The sequence below is a fragment of the Convolutriloba macropyga genome, chromosome 14 (assembly GCF_964194025.1).
Source record: "Convolutriloba macropyga chromosome 14, txConMacr16.3, whole genome shotgun sequence".
In the NCBI taxonomy this organism is placed as follows: domain Eukaryota; kingdom Metazoa; phylum Xenacoelomorpha; order Acoela; family Convolutidae; genus Convolutriloba; species Convolutriloba macropyga.
In genome coordinates, this window is record NC_134481.1 from 33,096,474 (window position 1) to 33,116,448 (window position 19,975).

At 36.3% G+C, this 19,975-nt stretch overlaps 1 protein-coding gene across 1 annotated transcript in view; it reads left to right on the plus strand.

Annotated features, from left to right (window-relative positions):
- Positions 1 to 9,675: 9,675 nt before the first annotated feature.
- Positions 9,676 to 19,975, plus strand: part of LOC142353317 (uncharacterized) — a 28,516-nt gene continuing 18,216 nt past the window's right edge. Inside the window, exons 1-3 of the mRNA XM_075405548.1 lie at positions 9,676 to 10,098; positions 10,161 to 10,523; positions 19,262 to 19,571. Of these exons, the coding sequence (XP_075261663.1) occupies positions 9,940 to 10,098; positions 10,161 to 10,523; positions 19,262 to 19,571 (832 nt within the window). The 5' untranslated portion in view covers positions 9,676 to 9,939. The remainder of the gene's footprint in view (positions 10,099 to 10,160; positions 10,524 to 19,261; positions 19,572 to 19,975) is intronic.

The following is a 19,975-nucleotide window of genomic DNA, read 5'->3' on the forward strand; positions in this document are numbered from 1 at the left end:
GCGGTAAATTTAGCAAATTGGTGGATGAAGTCTTTTGAGAAATTCTTGCAAAAAAGTAATGAAGGAAGGGAGAACGAAACTTCTCATATGACGGGAATGGTCTTTGATTGTAGCAAACGCGTTACTTTTTGATTGAAAGGAATCGATTGCGAATCAAGCAAAAACTGGTTTCATGCAAAATTCCAAGATTTTACTGACATGGAGTACAAAAACATGCAGGAAATTGTATGGATCTCCTCTTATTTTTTCAGAAAAAGGAAGAACATAGGACACACAGGCAATGAAATTATCTAGGAGGTATTTGGATGACATGGGTGTTTCACACAGATTTCATTGAGTGTGCAAAAACTCTTCACAAAAACTTTCAACTCTTTCTTGAGACACCCAACGGTAGTGGAGACTTGCCATTCCTAGAGCTGAGCATATACGAGAATGATGATAGAATTATTAGTTGTTATTGGTATCAAAAATTGACAAACACTAGCCTAAATACCGTAGCTCTACGCCCATACAACATAAAAAAAATGTGATTCAAGGTACTGTACTTTGGATTTTAAACGCAAACAGTGACCGGCAACCCTCTGATCTAGCTCTTAAAAAATCAAATTTTTGGCAACACTAACAAGTAAACGATAACAACGGATAGGGGAACTGTTCTGTTTGCCCCCCCCCACCAGCTTGGTGAGCACAAGTCTGTTAAAACCCCAAGGCATTGGTGCTATTTTCTTACATAATAACGTGCTATATTACAACATATAGTTTGTAACTGGGATCATGAAATACACTGGGGGGCGAAACAGAATAGATTCGAGATAGGAACGAACGCAAAATCTCTTTTAAGGATTAGAAAACAGTTTTTGCGGATTTTCAGAAACTCTGGAATGAAGAGTGAGCTAATTTTGTTGTAATAAGTGTAAATAAAATGTAAATGTGATATAAATTGTAAATATATTCAAACATTCTATATTTTTTCATTCCAATTCTTAGAAATCACTAGATAGATTCAAACACAATTTTCTGTTTTTTGTAATTTATTTTAATAGGTGGTTATATCTGACGATGAACGCAATGGACAAAAACGTTTGTTGTTTGAAATTGATTTAATTTTTAATTGACAGTTCCTTTTTTCTGCAGCTGCCTGTGTAATCAGGGTCACATGCCTTATTTTTTCAAGGTTTTTTTAATATCCTTTAATTTCTCTTTTTTTGCGCTGGCCGAAGTTTGCGTTAATTTGAATTTTTGTCAACCCCAACAAGTAAAAGACAACAACAGATAGTGGATCTTTTCTGTTTTGCCCCCGAGCTTTGTGAGCATAAGTCTTTTATGACCCCCAAGCTTTGCTGCTATTTGTTTTTACAAAATAACGTGCTATATAACCAAATATAATTAATAATGTGGTAAAAAAACTGCGGCGGGGGGGGGGGGGGGGAGCGAAACAGAATAGATCCGAGATAGAAATGAATGTAAAATCTCCTTTCAAGTAATAGAAAACCATATACCCGGGATTTTCAGAAGCTCTGTAATGAAGATTGAATTAATTTTGGTGTGAAAAGTGTAAATAAAATGTAATTGTGATATCAACTGTAAAAAATTTCACAAACTTTTGTTATTTCATTTAATTTCTTATAATTCATTAGATAGAGTTAGACACAATTTTCTGTATTTTGTAAATTATTCTAGCCAGTGGTTAAAACTGACGTTGAAAGCAATGTATGAAAACCTCCGTTGTTTTAAATCAAATCAATTTTTAATTGACAATTGCTTCTTTTCTGCAGCTGCCTCTGTAATCAGGGTCACATGCCTTATTTTTTTCAGGGCTTTTTTGAATCTCCATTAATTGTTCCTTTTTTGTGCTGACCGAAGCTTTTAGTATTTGTGTTTGAATTTGTGTGTATTGCTCTCGACAAAAAATCGCAAAACAATCTGGATTATTTTGCAAATTGAAAAAATCTGCTTTCCATTTTGTGGTTTTATTTTAATAAGTAATTGTTTCAGGTTATCGATTACATTTATGAAATGATCCTAGGTTTTTCTGCAGCTCTGAGAACCTGCTATTGTGAAATTGTTGATCTCCAAATTGCTTGTGGTCTTTCGTAAGCTAGTCTCTTTAACTTTTTTTCTGTTTTCAATTAAAAATCTCCGGAGATTTGTTTTTTTCATCATTATCGTTTTGAGCGTCGAAACATTTCTCATTAAGTGAGAAGATTCTTTTGTGACCCACAAGAAAAAATTGTTCTATGCACGGTGGTATCAAGAACATTTTCTTCTTAGGCCCTTTCAAGCCGCTTGTACTATTTTTTTTACCAGCTCATCAATGTTATTGAAGCTAGTAAATGGGACAGGAGGAAGGGCAAATAAAAAACTAGATATATATCTGGTTCTTTTAATTTCCCTTTCGAAAATGTAAAGGTTAGCCAGAATCAAGAAAAGGTATAGACTATTGCAAAAGAGTTGCATGTAAGAAAACCAAGGGTTATTGCATTTACAATCAAAGAAACGGCTACAGCTGGCCTTATATGGCCTGCCAGAGAAAAGCTAGTGTTTTCAAAGGAGCTCATCCTCTGCATCCGTGGCTCTTAGACGCCTATGTGGTAGTGAATCGTTCTTGCTTCAATGGGAGCTGTTGTCGATGAAGGGGACCGTTCGTTTAATTCATCTGCTTGTTTATTTTATATTATTTTTGTTTTTTCTCCATTTGTTCTTCATTTATCTGTTTATCTGTTCTTCATTCTTAGATTGTTCTTTGTGTATATATTCTGTCAAAAAATTTGAGAACTGCTAAATATTTTTAGAATCTGTTGATCTGATAGGACTCCGGATAAGCCAATTTTTACTCAAGGAAGCGCTGGAAAGGTAATTTTTTAATTTTTGCGATATGATCAGGAAAATAAGATCTGTTTTTTGGGTCAGCAGTAAATATCTTTACTGCCTCGTGTACTAGGAAAAACTAGAGCAGCAAAACAGTTCACATCAACGATTCGTTGTTAGTAAATATCCTTTTGCAAGATTTTGGTTACTGTATGCTCAAGTAATTTTTTGGACATTATTGTTCGTGTTGAAAATCTTGGCATCAAAAACTTGCAAAATATGGCAATGTTCAATTTCTCCAATGTCTTATCTCACCTCCTCCATTCTAGCTGACGGTTGACTTCCTTTACCTGAGAAGAAAGAAAAGACGTTTGAGTTTAATTGAGTGTAAAATTAAAAAGTTGTAATGTAGTACTTGGCTACTGAAATCATGGCTATCCCCGCCATCAAAGGCATTGTATACAGCGAGAGAGTTGGTGTTGAAAAAGTGTTTCCAACCTCAACTTCTGAACTCCTCGAATTGCCAATTCTGCACATTGTCAAACGCCTTCTCTCAAAACGGAAGCAAAAGGACCAGAAACTTTTGTGGAAATATCTGCGGCTACATTAGCTCCCAACGCTCGAATTAAAGACCCTCGTAACTGTTAGACGATGCAAATACTGCCAACAAGCAGAAAAAGAAGAAACCCTCCAAAAAGAAAAAAGCAGCCCTTAAGGAAATAAGTTAGTGTACTTCTCAGGTTTGTCGATTTTCCCAAGCTGTAGTTTGTAGTGACTGTTGCTGATTAATTTCACATTCTTTAGCCATGAGAAAAACTTGCCACTCGAAACATCAATGACAATCAAACAACATTTGTTTGTGTCGCCTGCAACACAAATTTCCATCCTGTCTCTACTGGGTTAAATGCAACCGCCGTCAACGGAATCAAAGATCTAGGAATTAACTGCAAGCTCCTCTGCAACGATTGCTTGGAAAATAAAGAACAAAAGAAATTCATCAGATGTAGAAAGATTGTTAGAGATGACGAAGAAATAGAAAAGATGAACTTAAATTCTGAAAAAATTGTGATATAACCAACTAAAAGTATAAAAGAAAATCGTTGAGGTATGTAAGAAATCTTGCGAGAAAATTGAAGGACGTTATGCAGTAGTGGCGGTGAAGAATATAAAGGGGCATACTGTGCCACGCCCGGTACAAGGGTCCGAAACAATCGAACAAAAACACAACAGGCATCTCAACATCACAGTTTTTGCGTTCAGGGAATCCTTGAGGATCCAGAAAAATCGAAATCCGGAAACTTTGCCCCTAATATTGAAAAAATTACTTCCAATTCTTCAAATCCAAGGCAAAATCACGGAGCTTAAAACTTTCGGAAAGTTTTCCAAAGATAGACCAAAGCCTCAAACGGTAGTAGTAACCCTGAACAACGAACACGAAACTAGTCTGATAATAGCAAAGAGTGTCGAAAAACAAGATGATTTGAAAAACTTGGGTATTTATATCTTACCTGCTCTTACTAAACCGATTGAATAAAAGAAGATTTATGTCTGGAAAATAGAACAGGATTGACAGCGGACTTTCATTGGAGGAGGTAAAAATTCGAAATTTCTAACTTTTCAATGACATCCAATTAGTAAATCTTAACCCCAGCTCCGAAATCGTGCGAAACCAGTCATGACTATTCTATCTAAACATTTTGTGGCTGAATGCGGGAAGTCTTGTAACTTTTGAGCGAATAAGTAAGTTATGTAACTCCCTAATGCTACAAGAATTCAGTTTTGTTTTTGCATTTCTGATACACGGTTATATGAGAACATAGAAACATCGGAGCTTTTACTTGATGATTAAGATATCTTCTGAGCACACAGACCCCTCACCTGGAATACGTCAAACCATTGAAGAAATTTATAGCGGTCAAAAATCATTTCAATTCCTGTAGAATCAAAATTTTTTTCCCAGACTGCTGTATTGCTTGTAAAATCCGTATAAAAAGGGAAGAATTACGTTTAGCTGTTATCTATAGTCCTCCAAAAGATAACAGATACCGCTATTCGCCAACGGAGTACAGAAACTTCATCAATGCTTTGCCAAAACTTGGCCTGATTTGGTACTGATTTATGGAAGCTTCAGTCTGTCTACAGTCAATTGGAACCTTTGCGATACACAAGACACGAAAGAGAAAGAAATCCTTGAGATTTTTGACAAAAAAATGCTGAAACAAGCCATAGAGTTCCCCACATGTTGCTCAAAGTTTGTCGTTTCAGTATACCACAGAAAATCCAATCTCTTTGCAGAAATTGTAAAAAATTTTGCGAAACATACAACTGCACTGACCACCGCGCTATCAAATTTGCTCTTGAAGTACCATACCAAACGTTGAGTACTGTAGTGGGCACTACAGGAAAATTTCGTAAAGGAATCTCCAAAAAAAGAACCGAACTGATGAAACGATTGTCTGTTGTCCCAACTCTTTTTTACTAATATCTAAGAAATGTATCAACAACTTGAATATTACTTCGAAGAAAATGTCTCAAAATGTGTCCCGAGGAGGACAAATTAACGTCAGCAGCTGCCACCGTGGATCCAACCATCTCCATCTAATTTGCTGAAAACACAAAAAAGACTCCTCATCACTAAACCGACATCCTACCGGCAATGGGAAGTTGCGAGTTTGCTAGACTTATTTCAGTGAGTCGAACAGAGTTGACTACCAAGAAAGTATCCTGGCAACCAGATATTCTGAAAGGGTTCTCAAACATTTGACACTTGATTGAATCGGCGTCATTACCAAAAAAATGACAACTGTTCATGAATATAGAAAGAATGGGGCAAAAAAGGCAAACATGTTAAAGAAAACATGTTATTTCTTTTCTGTATTCTCTCCTAAACAGAACTTCAGCATGCAGGGATCGAAAGTGAAAACACTGATGTTTTGAATCTCAGCATGTCCAAAACCAGAATCTGACAATTTTTCCGTTTTCTAGAAACCAGTAAGGCTAGGGGTTGAAACAACATTCCGCCCATCTTCTATCGGGCAATGAATGTGGAAATGACGAACATCATGAATACAGTTTTTAAAAATATCAGAAGACTAAGAAAACTGTCCAAGGCTTGGAAAGAAGCATTGTTTGTACCGATATATAGAAAAGGAGACAATACCCGGTGAGAAACTACAATCCTGCATCTTCAGTCGATTCTAACAGCAAAGTTTTGATGGCTGCATCGACGAACCCCTCTATCATTTCTTTGCCGATCATTTGGTCAAGGAGCAACACGGATTCGTGAAGAACAGATCAGCGCGGACAAACATGCTCTCGTTTCTGCAGCGTATCTACCTTTCATTTCTGCTGTTGACCTAAAACTCTTGGGGATGAACAGGACCAAGCTTCATGAACAGACGGACTTGACAGCTCTTGACAGATGGGCTCAGGAAAACATAATGCCATTTGCTATCGACAAATGCACTTAACTGCAACTGCACGGCAGAAAAATGAACCTCTCGCGCGCAAACTCTACTCTTATCTAGCGTGAAAAACATCAAAGATCTTGGACTAATAGTTACATATGATCTAACTTGGAATAGTCAATTCGAACAACGACTCAAAAAAGCAAACAATGTTTCGTACTTTCTGAAACGAAATGTCCTACATAAAGTCAAGACTTTTGTGAAATTAGGGCTCTATAAATCATGCATTCTCCCATTTCTGCTCTATGGCTCATTCTGCACCAATGTCTAGAGAGGAATGGTGTGAAGTTCAGAAATTTCTCAGAAGTGAACACTGAAGGGGATTATTGGTACTTCTTATGAGTCCTATGGAAACAGCCTACGGCTACTCAATATTTTATGAATAACGATGTTCATAGAAATGAATGATATACTTCTCTCCATCCTTCAGAGCACGAACAACCAGTACCTCAAACTAAATCCAGAAACTCTGCTTAGCTCTCGGAATAGAGAAATATTCAAACTGGCTAAATCTAGAACTGAAAAGTCGCGGGGGTGAAGTTATCTTCAAGACCTGTGAACTAGTGAACGAGAAGAAACAGCTTCGATATCTGATACCAATCTGGACTGAAGAGACGAGTTTTGTCGATCATGCAGAATTATATCGAAAGAAATTATTCGGAGCTCAATCCTTGTTCCTGGCTATTGTCATGTGACTGTCCAATTTGCAGAAATAAAGGGACAATGTCCTAGGACTTAACCCGGGAGAAAAGCCCTTCAGGAAAAGCTGAGTATTTAAACAACAACAACATGCTCTTGTGTGGATATACCCAGTCGATTAAAACGCAACAGGTATTGCTGGTGCCAACAGCACCTTGATTGAGTATATCCTGTATAATTAACTCAAGGATTTCCAAGAATCTAGCAATTTGATATAACTATTATAGGTTTTATAATTTTTTTTAGGTATTAAGCACCATTTAAATACAAAAGTGCTTCAATATAAATTAGTTATAATAAAGAAATTTTCAGTTTCTTTGTATAAGTAAGTAGTAGTAGTAGTAGTAGTAGTAGTAAGCTCATCTGGTGTTAGATTCCATTCAAATGGCAGTCTGTTCCATTCTTGTGCGGAGTTGCATGGGTGAAGAACCTTTTTCCAAAATTAATTTTAACGAGAGAAATTTGAAGGTCGTATGTATACTGGGCTCTTGTAATTTTATCATTGCGAGACAAGAGAACTGGTCGGTGGCTCAAAAGTAAAATTTTGAACAGCACACGTTTCCACAAAGTTAACCATGGTAGCTGCTTGATGAATCGTGAAGTTGGTGTTCTGGGTGACAGTCGAAATATTATTACAGTCGAAGTATAATGATTACAGATCATGAGGCAATTTACGTAGATTTAGTATTTACTATTTACAGAGAGGTGTCAACGCTTACTTCAAGAAAGTTTACATTTTTGAAGAATGAAGCTAAAATGTTTGCAATATTTGCAATTAATTTTGATCTATCCGGATTCACAAAAAGAACAGATGCTCAATTCAACACTTTAATGTGATTAAAAATTCGTGTAAACTTGTTTTTAACGGACCGGAATGTGATAAATCCTAATAAGAAAGCTCCTGGTAGAAAAACGCGTTCAAAAAGTTGATAGCGAAAAAATTGGAAGTGCTGTAGGAACCGGAATTCGACCAACTACTCAACACTACTTGACTTCAAACGTGCACGAAACCGAGCTTCGGGTATTGGAAGAACCGAGCGGCACTTTTATAACTGAAGCTCCTGGAACCTAATCAATCTACAAATTTTTGATCGAGTGCTAAATAAACTTTCGGGAAGACCAACGCCAGCAATTTTTTACCACGAAAGACGATTATGGGCGTCTCATAGACGATGACCTAAAATTGGCGAACGCCTTTAACGACAAGTTTTATCTCGGTGGCGGGTAATCTCATCAGCAAAATGCCATTGATTGAGTTTAAGCTGTTCATTCGAGCTCGAATTTTGTCATTCATTCAGTTGATAAAGCGGAAATATCCAATATCTTTAGTGGTCTTGCAAATGATAAAAGCTACAGGAATTGAACGCACCTCTGGTAAAGTACAAAAAGTTAGAATGCCTTCTTGTTTATTTTCTGAACGTGTCGTTTACCACAGAAAATTCTCAGATGGCCTTGAGTTAGCTCGTGTAACCCACTTTAAGGGGGGTTGTTGATCAAGTTTCGACGATTACAGGCCCATCTCTCTATTCTCAACAAAATCTTTGAAATTGCTTTTTACAATAGATAATACAAGTTCTTAGAACGGGAAAACCTGATATACGTACGCAGTCTGGTTTCCGCGGGCATCGCACTACGTTTGTTGCCTTAGAAAAAATAATTGAAAATGTGAGATCACAAACAAAGTTGCATTACAACTGTATCTCATAGGATTAGCTTAAAGCATTTGACACAATCAGTCATTAGGTTTTGATGGAATAGTTTGCGAACTTTTCTGTCCCAAAAGATTGGATTGGATCCTATCTAATGTGACGAAAGCAACTTGTGGCCAACAATGTTACACAGTCAGATATTCTACCTTTTAAAAATGTAGTTACTTAAGCGTCAATACTTGGTCCCCTTCTCTTCATTTTCTACATAAGCAACCTGCATGATGTGGCGAGTGATGAGATAAACTTTTATCTATTTGAGGATGATATCAACTTCCCCTATTCACGAATGCGAAGCCGAGGCAATATTAACGCCACTTTCAACTGGATAGCGTCATGGTTAAATGCAAATCGATTATTCTTTAATATCGAAAAAATACAATTGGCTTTATCTGGAAAGAAAGGGTGTCATAGTCAACTGAATGTCTGTGGAGTTGAAATCAGTATACACACATCTGGGAAATATCCTGGCTTTCATCTTGATAAAAGGTTGACATTTGGCTTCCACATAGCTGAGTTGCTCCGTAAAGCCAGTCGCCATTCTTCAGTGACGGAACTAAGGACAATTGTTACTAAGGAAATTCTATTGCTGTATCACAACGTATATAAAACCCTTGATACAATACTGCATACTAATATACGTCATTATCACTGTAAATAAATTGAAGCCATTTCTGCTTTCTCAAATGAACAATGGAGTTGATCTGCTTCCGGAAAAGAACGCCCTCAAAGGAATTATTTCAGTAAAATAAGTTTCTGACCGCTTACAAACTCTACTTAGATGAGCTTCTGAAGTTCTGTTTAGATCATTACAAAAAGGTCATTCCTCCAGTTACTTGCATGATCTTTTTGTTCAAGGACGGTCAACATCACAGAGTTCGAGGTTCCAAAGAAGAGGAACTTCCTTTTTGAAAAGGCGAAGATCCATACAGCTTAGATACGTTTTGTTTTACCACAGAGCGAGTTATGTAGCATTTTTTCAAATCTTGGTAACAATATTTAATCTGGGTCCTCCCAGGCAGTTTCTAACTTTTTTGAGGGCCCCCTGTACTGTCTGTCACTATAACTGCTGTATAATTGTCATTTAGACAGTATGGAAATATAGTCTTCCTTATTTCGTTGGAAAATGAGTCAACCGCTAATATAATCTCAAACAAGTTTTTAAAACAATAGCGCTGATATCTCCATTTGAGCGCTTTTTGATAATGTAAATTCAAAATTTCAGACTTTCCACTTTGTGTTGACTGACTTAACCGACTATGGAGTCGTCCAGATCTGACTCAATAGCAGAGCCTCATCACAACATGCATGACTATGATACAAACAATCCTCCGAATTCACGACTTTTTGTTGTCTGCAGTAAATCGTTCACCGAAGATGATATCAGAGAAATCTTCTCTGCACATGGAGACATTCAGGTAAAGATTAATTGCTTGCCTGAGTTTACTTCTCTGTGAGTATCCTGTTTCGTTAATTATAGGACGTTTACATTATACGAGAGAAAACGCCGGCTAGATCCAGCAAAGGTGTTTGTTTCATCAAATTTTACAAGTCATCCGACGCTTGCAAAGCCATGGAAGAACTGAACGGCAAACACGTTAAAGACTCGGAACGTCCTATAAAAGTGCTTATGGCTCAAAGCCGCCACACAGAACGCTCATGGGGTTATCCATCTAGTGGTTCACATGGAGCAGCCAGCCGCGCTGCCTCTTTTGCTACCGAGGAAGAGCAACTCGACAACCTCCTTAGACTATTTGTTGCTGTGGACAAGAAGCAGACACAAGAGCAGATCAAAGATTACTTCGCCACGTTTGGAATGGTCGATCATGTTCATATACTCAAGGTTAATTTTCATATTAAAGTTATTCTATTAACTGTTTAAGTATTTGTCCAGAGACTGCAATGGCTCTAAACGAATAATCGAGGTTGATAATAACTGTGGTGCTGTTGTGTGGGAGGGATGGCCTGACACTTAATTGGCCTAGTATTAATTCAAAGCCTTGCTTACTGCTAGAAGCTTAACATATGATGCGTTTTTCCTGTAAAATTTATATACGTTGCTGTACTGTTTTATAGTGGGGCTTACTGCTCCGTTGGAGCATACCCCTTTTCAGACTTCTTCCGAAAATTGTTTTCAGACTTCTTCCGAAAATCAGACCGATTTGACTTCGTCCGAAGAAAGTGGATAAATCGAACTAGATGAAGCCAGCAGACATTGAGATTTACTTGAATGCAATCTTGTTTTTGTTTTCGACCCCAAAAGAAATCTGACTACATTGTGATGCAATTTCAGAGTTCTCCGCGTTTTGTTATTAACTGCTCTCAAAAGAAGTTGGTGGCAATTATATTAGTCCTGTTCTGGTTTTTTTATAGCTGCGAAGCTGTAAGCTGAGCGGAGTTATATTGCGGTGCTCTTGGTTTTTTTTGTTTCGTCGTCTGACGCTCTTTTTTCGTTCTATATTTGTTCACACTTCAAAGCTGAAAAGTGAAATTTTCTGAATGACTTTTTCCTCTCACTAACGGAATTTGCGCGCGTGACGTCATTTCGCACTCTCTCTAGCAAAAATTTTTAAGGTAATTTGCGTGATAAGATTTTGATCATACGTGACTTACCTCACTCAATAAAATGACTTTTGCACTCTAAAATTTAAGTTTATTCTCAATTAGTTTAAAGTCAAAGGAACTCTTATGTGTAATAAGGGTCCCTAATGAGAAGGCTTCTGCGCAATGAATTTTAACAACCTTTATTAATTTATCGTTTAATTCTTTTACATAGCTCTTTGAGTGGCGTCGAGAACTTCAACTTATATCTGTATCTGTTTCTATCTCTATCATACGGCACGCAAGTCTATTCTTTCGCAGCTATTCCGGCAATCTGCCGGCTATGTTTTATGCAATTTTCCGCTTGACCGATTTTTTGGCTGACTCTTCTGACTTTTCGTCCTCAAAAACGGGATAACAGGTAGCGCCCGGGGCATTAAGTTCCATTATAGCCTTTTGGCTTAGTAGACTCTACGTCTGCGGTTCATCGAAACTTTTCAGGAGACAATTTCTTGGTAAAAGGCGTTCCTAAATCTTCACCCCTCCCCTCAGTCACCCCTCCCCTCCAACATTCCCTAGCACACCTTCCTCCACCTGGCGATTTGAATGATTTGGACCACCTCCTCCAGCCAACTCTACTTTCCACCCTCCTCATCGCTTTACCCCCTCCACCACTCCGCCCCCCAATGCTAGCATCCCTAAGACCTAGTTGGCTACTACGCTCTACGGTTGTTTGAGAGCGTAACGTTAGTCGCTTATGCTCGTTATTTTTTTGAGAATGTTAAATATAAACTAGCATTTGAAATATTTTTTAGTCTATTAGCTTTAAGGTTTGAACAAATAGATGCTGTACTTTTCTGAAAAAGTTATTAATAACTGCAAAGCGATAGCTTTGGGGCTATTATTGGCCCTCTATTGGTTTTTAAATGCTCTTGAACGAAGTTCCTAGCAATTATTGTAAACGTGTGTCTTTTTTATTCAAAATTTTTGCTTGACGGTTTTGACTTTTCGCGTGACTTTTACGCCCTTGACTTTTTGCGTTTCGCGTGATCTAAAATTCTGTCTATCACAATGTCAAGCAGCTGAATTCAATTGGCGGCAATTTAATACTAAAAGTCAAATGAAAAGTGCGCCGAAACTGTTGCCGTATTTACTTTAAATCTTAATAGTTGTATATGTTAACCTTTAATGTGGTTATTTGAAGCCCACTATTGAACTTCTTAGTCCCATTTAGGCTCCCCCCCCTCAACTGAAGCAGACTGCAATTGATTAGAGCTCACACTAGTCGTTCGAAAGCAATTCTTTCGACGTTTAGTCGGTTATGTTTTTTACAGTTCAAAGAATTGTCGTGCTGCCAAAGTAGAGTAGTGATTTTAGTCTCTTTGGAGTAGGAAAAGGAGCGGAAAAGCGAGTAGCTTAACCCGTGGAATTTGTTCAGGCTGCTTTTATAGTGGAGTCAGAAGTTGATATTTCAAAAGATTTTAAGTTTCCATAGCAATTTTTTTACGTGCGGCAGTTTGACTCACATGTTTACTGTTTTTCTGACTTTCTTTACTAATGGTTTCAAAAAGTCATACAATTGTTCAATAATGTATAGTTGTAATTAATAGCCGCAGTCAGCCTCTCAACGGCTATTATTTAGGCGCTCTCCTTTTTTGAATTTACCTTTTGATCACTTTGTTCGTTTTACATAAGTCACAATTTTCACGTTTGATTTCTGACTTACGTCACTCACTGCTTCAACAGAATGGATTTTAGATTCTTTCACGCATTGAATTGCGCAATGTGGTGAATTCTGTCGAAAGAGCAAGATCAAATTAGACGGGATAAACCGATAGAGCCCGGTCATTAAGTCATTGAGAATTAGGTTATCAAGTTTCATTAAAGTGTTTGCTAGCTGACATTGGTATTAAGCTTATGAATTTTCAGTTTAGAAGCTGAATTAAGTATAGTTTTAGAATGTAACTGAAACTGCACGCCAATTTAGAACACTTTTGAGACAAAAAAACGGAGAAAAAATGTGGTCAATTTGTCTCCTCTTTTTTTCTTTTTCTGTTTCAATCCCGATGTGCATCAAGCGTGTCAACGGCGGCTATTATCCGGGAATCTGCCGCTATTTTGTTCGAGCTGATGAAAGAGCATCAGATGGTTTATATGACAGACACTGTTGGTTTAATAAAATATCAGTTTTTTAGTTTTCTACTTTTTTGCGGTTCTTGTTTTTGTCCTGTTTTTTAGTCTCATTGATGACTGGTCTCCTTAGATCTTTAGTGATGCTTTTTACTGATTCAATTTTCGACCGTTTTTCTATTTTGACCCTACTTCTCAAAAAGTGCTTTTTAAAATTAGTTTTTGTTAATGAGAGGTTTTATGGCTCTTTAACGAAAGGTTATAGAAGCCAGCTTTTTCTAGTCAGAACGTCATTAAGACTTTAATACAAGTTTTTCAGAGTTTGTCAATAATTTTTGTGTTTTACTCTTCGTTCTTTGTCGTCCCTTCACTAAATGTCATCAAGGGAAGGTATCACTAGCTCTAATGAGGCATAATTTTAGCTATTTTTGGTTTCATTTCACATCAACCTTTCTCATTTCAGATTTGACGATTTTGAGATTTTTTTAAAAAAAAGTTTTGCTCCTTCATTTTTTTTGTCAGCCAACTTGATTTGACGCTAATTTTAATTGCAGTGCTTTCTTTTAGTTTTGCATGCTTTGTTGTTGCCTTGCGGTCTATTTGTTGACAGGTTTCACACAATTTCCGAATAAGATAAAATTGTTGATTCTACATCAGACAAGGTTGAATCTATGTTACGGCTCCAGTTAGCAGTTGCTGTTTTCTTAACTTTAAAATCAATTCTTTTTCAAAAAAATTGGAATTCCGTGGAGTTTTTGTTGCCTGCTTCTGCTGTTATGTTTGTAAGACTGTCCTTTAGTTGTTCGTTTCTTTTTTAAAAAAAACAGTAGGTTTTTGGTCTAAAGATTGAAAATAAAGTTTTTGATACTGATATCAAGGAGTTTGTTGAAATTCGATTGTCTCCTTTCCGTTTACTTTCTCTTGTTTTCTACAATTGTATTGCTTACCGTCTAATTTGTTGTATAGACAGTTTTTTCAACCTCTTGATTGATTTCAAGTACTTCAATGTCTTTAAAAATTTCTTTGTAATTTTATTATATTCTTGATTATTTCTTGTTTATGTTGGTATAATTTTCCTGCTTTTTAAATGGTTTCTATAGGTTTTTCTAGACCAAAGTTGATATCCAGGTTTTGATAGCGTATTGAAAATTTTTGGCGAGTGAAGGGAGTTTTACGCTAATTTTAAGCTACTTCACGTATATTGCCTATTTTTAGGCTATTTTAATTATTTCTGGCTCACTGTTTTTTTAAGGTTATATATTTTGCTAGTTGAAGCCTTATGCTCGTAGGCATTTTCTATTACAAAAGTTCAAGAGATTCTGCTGTAAAAAGAGGTTCTGCGGTTTTTGCTCATACTTTATTTGAAGCCGAGCTAGAAATAAAGTTATGTAGAAATAAAAAAATGTTTGCTAAGTTAGCGTTTTTTACGTGTGGCCTGAAGCTGTTTTTCTTTTTTTTTTGAATTTTAAGTTGACTTAAAGGTTATTGTAGACTAAAGTAATATTCGGGTTGTGCTGATAGTGTGCATATGCTTTTTGGTATTAAAAGAAATTTCAGCTAATTGGGAGCTTCTTTTTGGATTTTGAAGCTTTTTTACCCACTGCTGGGATTTCAGCCCTATTTTACCCACGGTAAATAAATATAGCTAGGAGCGTTCGGCATAATTCAGTGAACAAAAAATGTATTTAATGCATATTTTAATTGAATTAAGCCGAACACTCTTAGTCATATTCATTTAGGGATTGAATTAGGGGTTTGGAACGAAGCAGTTTCAATATAATGTGACCGAAGAACTGAGAATTTTGTTGATTTCTTAGTTTTTCTCGTTTTCGAAATTAAATGTCTGTTTGCTTATTATGGCTTGCGTAATATGGTTTGGTCAATTTTGTCTCAATTTCGTGTTTTTTTTTGGTTCGTGTGTCTCATATGATTATAGGAAAAAGTTATTGTCGGGTTATCTAATTATTAGTTTTTTTGCCTATTTTTTGTTATTTGACTGTTTTTTCTGCTTTTATGCGTTCTACCAGTAGATACTGGTTGTTGAGGAGGCTAGTTTTTTCCCCCGCGAAGGCGAATTCGAGTAGTTTCCGGAATTTTTCCAGCTATGTTTTAAAATCGGGCGAATTCTTTTAAACCAGGATGCCATTGAACAAAAATAGAGCTTAGAGTTTTTATATCGTTCACAACGCTCCGGTAAGCAGCGAGAAAAGTAGTTGTAAAGAAGTTGCAGCTTAAGTGGGCAAAATTTTTTTGATCACATGCGGCGATTTTTACTCATTTTTTAAAGTTTCATCTCTTATTTTGGCTAAAGTGGATTTTCCTCAATTATGTTTTCGAGTCGCAACTTGTAAGAACTCACACGAACATCATACCGGTTTTTCTTTTCTCATTTTACAGTTAAACGCGGTTTTTTGCTTTGAAATGATCAATATTACTAAGTTGGTTTAATTCGCTCGTATTTTATACTTTGAGTCGATTCCGTAGTCTTCCGGTTATGCTTTTTTAAATTAAATTTCGTTATACGTTTCCATTGCGGGCTCTGTTTCCATTTTTGTCGATTCGTTTTTGTCCTGTTATTGGTTGTTTAGAATTGAAGCAGTTGGGAGCACTAATTAGCATAGCACCAATTGTGATTAGCAAAACAGAAGTGCGAGGAATTGAGTTATACTCATTAATTTAAACCCCTCAGTGGCCAATAATTTGAATCTCCAGTGTAGTAGGCAGAGACATTTATTCCAATATCACCTTATAGCCCGCGCCCTCGTAACCTATCTCCACCGATGAATTGCGTTGATTGCACTTTTTGTCGCTTTACTGTCTTTGCCGTTAAGGTTTGGTGAAAAAATTGTTGATTGAACATGATTTACCGCAGTCGAAATTGTCTGTTGCAGCAAATCTTCTCAGCCGGCTATTATAGCGCTCCTATTTTTTTACAATTCAAAGAATTTGAATTGTATTGGGGCGCTGTGTTTTTTTTAAGATGTGTTCACACATTTTTCAATGACTTTGATCTTTCAAAACGGGATAAACAGGTAAAGCCCAGCGGGAATTAAGTTTCGTTAGAGACCCAAAGTGGACACTAGTAGTCCTTCAAGTGCTTAGAGTGTTGCAGCTGCTGGGATGGCCTCAATTCAAGGTTAAAAGGTCATTTCTAGGAGTTTTTGGGCTCAAAATGCTTCAATTTTTATATTTTTTGTATTTGTTTTTAAGTTTATTGCTTGAATAATCTTAGGTTGAAGTTTTAAAAGTTGATGAAGGCCTTTTGCGAGACAAAATTACTTGTTATGACCATTTTATGAGCTATTTGTTTTGGTACTTCAAACACAAACACACAAAATGATACTAATTTTGATATTTTTTTTCAAGTTTTTTTTTAAAAATTTTTGTCATTTTTTGAGTTTTTCTCGCTTCCTGGGCCAAGGAATCTCCTTTAAGGTTTGTTTATAGGGCACTGCATAGTTTCTAGTAACAATAGACTGGTTTTCAACATTTTAATGTCTCGAATTTTAGCATTTTTTTGCAATTTTTTTTGAATCTGCCATTTTTTTTGAAGTTTCCGTCAAAGTTTTTGTCAATTTTTGATATTTGTCCATTCTCAAGTGTCAGGAAACCTATTCCACGGTCTGAAAAAGTTACTGCATAGTTGTTAGTTTCAAAAGTGCTATAACAAAAGTACTTGTTATGACCATTTTATGAGCTATATGTTTTGGTACCTCAAACACAAACACACAATGATACTAGTTTTTGCTATTTTTTTTCAAGTTTTTTGAAAATTTTGTTATTTTTTGAGTTTTTCTCGCTTCCTGGGCCAAGGAATCTCCTTTAAGGTTTGTTTATAGGGCACTGTATAGTTTCTAGTAACAATAGACTGGTTTTCAACATTTTAATGTCTCGAATTTTAGCATTTTTTTTGCAAATTTTTTTGAATCTGCAATTTTTTTGATAGAACGATTTTCTGTTTTTTAAAGTTTGAATTTTTTTTATAAAAATTACAATTAATACCTATCGATCTCGGAACCAATAAATTTTTTAAAGCTTGGAATTGGTTTAATGGATAGCCTCTAGAGACGCTAGAATCATTTCTTAAGAAATGATTCTTAAGATATTAATATCACAATTTTCAGCAACATTTCATTAAAATTTCAATTGAGATCATTTTTTTTAAAAAAATTGTTGAAAATTTTCGAGTTAATCGATCTTTAAGGGCCAATGAATTTTTCCAGGTCTTGCAGATATAATACTGCACAAATTTCAGAACTAAAATTTGGTTTTGAACATATTTTTGAAATAAGTATATAAAAGGGATCAAATATTGCCTTAGGGGTAAAAGCTTCAAAGTTTTTGTCAATGATATATTTGTTTAGTTTGTTTGATTGTTTGTTTCGCAATTTTTTTAGATTATTTTGTAATGGTCGATCATGTTCATATACTCAAGGTTAATTGTATATTAAAGCTATTAATAACCGCCCTCATCTTCTCTGCCGGCTGTTATAGCGCTCCTAAATTTTTTTTACAATTCAAAGAATTTGAATTGTATTGGGGCTCTGTCTTTTTTTTAAGATCTGTTCACAGATTTTCATGATTTTTGAAGTCAAATTGGAGAAGTGATTTTGGTCACGCCGAAACAGGAAGTGGAGCGAAAAAGCTAGTGGTTTTGTGGCGTGAATTTTTTCGCTCTAATTTTAAAGTAGAGTGAGAAAACGGTGTTTGAACAAAAATTCGGTTTCTCGGTAGTGGTTTTTTGTTCACATGCGGCAATTTCACTCTGATTTTTAATTTTTTTTTCGATTTTTTTCGGCTTTTTTCTAAATGGTTTTCCCAATCCATTCACAGCTCATTCTAGGCCTAATTTTTTGAATTTAATTGAATTTTTGAATGAATTAAATTTTAAATTCTCGCTAGTGGTTTTTCGTTCACATGCGGCATTTTGACATTGATTTTCTGTTTTTTTTCTTATTTTTTTTCTCTGATTTTTTTAAAATGGTTTTTGTCAATTCACTCATAGTCCATTCTAGGTCTAGTTTTTCTGTTTAGTCAATGAAAATTCTTTGAATTGTATTTCAGGACTTGTCCTGCTATGTTTTTTTTTACTTCGTCGAACTTTTTTTCGCTTTACCATTTTGCCGCTTTGTCGACATTTTGCGTGAAATCTTTTTGACTTCTCTAGGCTAGTTTCTCTCTTCTCTCATTCTGCTTAAAGTGAATTTGAACATCAGTTGCTCAGCAAAGCAACTCAAAATGAACAGAATCAGTATAAAAAATTGATGTCAAATAGAAACGGGATGAACCCATAAAGCCCAATTTTAGATGCCCGCTATTTGAACGTCTTTCCTATAAGTCTTAGTTACCATCTCTAATGCTTATTGGTATTGATAGTAGCCCCTGTAGCCTCTCTCTAAGAAACAGAAGTATGTTCAACTACGAAATGACATCAAAATAAATCGGACTTACAAAAAGTTTTTGTACAAAAATCTTTTTTTTTTCAATATCTTCTATTCTTTCAATCTCAATCATGCTTATTGGATTCAACGGCGGCTATTTTCCGGCAATCTGCCGGGTATGTTTAAGTTTCCAAAGATTTCGCCTAAACTTTTAATTAAAGTTTTGCTTCCTTGCTTGAGGTCAGAAACTTATTTGACATTTGGAATCAAATTAAGAATTAATTTTTGTTCTCGTTTGTACTTCGTCTATATTTTACTACTAGCTACTGATTTGAGCGCTTTATTTGATGTCCACGAGGCAATTATTGGTTATATATGTTATTTAAAATATTTACTGCGAATTGTTAAGGCTTTAGTTAAGCAAAATCAGTTTGTTTCAATTTTCTTTTCACTGCAAATTAGTAACATGGGCACTCAATGCTGTCATTAGCTTGTTGAGTGACTGTTTACCAGTTTAAAACTGATTTAGGATAAGGAGACGGGAGAATCGAGAGGAGTTGCATATGTCAAGTTCTACAGAGCGAGCCATGCGGCACTTGCTCTTGAAGAAGCAGCACCGGAATACAGAGCCATCCTGGCCGATCCCCGACCTCCGAAGGGGGGTCCCGTAGCCCAGGGTCACCAGCAACAGTATGCCTATAGTGTGCCTCCTTTCAATTCTGCCGGACATGGCTCGTACTCAATGCCCACATTGTACGGATCGAAGGGTCCAAGTGCTGGCTCTGCTGCCGGAGCAGTAGGCACCAGCGACTCAGTTGGTCATCATTCACTGCATTCAGGTATGTTGATTGGTTTGGTTTTTAGTAATTAGTGAGTTAGTTATTTAATTTCTGTAGTGGTTAAGGAACGGTTAGAAAATCTTAGGGTGTGTCTGGAACGAATCCTGGTCGGAATAAAATACTCAGGGGAATTTCAGTCTTCGGCTAGATAGTCGAACTTTTGAATTTCTCAAGCGATAGTGTGCCAAAATTAGTTTCGTTTCTTCATAGTATATCGTTCCAGTATTCAATAATAACCTGGGATATCACTTGAGGCTCGTTCCCATCCGCTAATGCTCGTCACAATGCCCCATGGCTGAAACAGGCTACAATACAGTCTTACTCACGCACGTTGTCCGAGAGCTATTCGGTCGACCTGGGTCGACTTTGTTCAAGTGTAATAATTTCTCCATCTGGTATGCTGT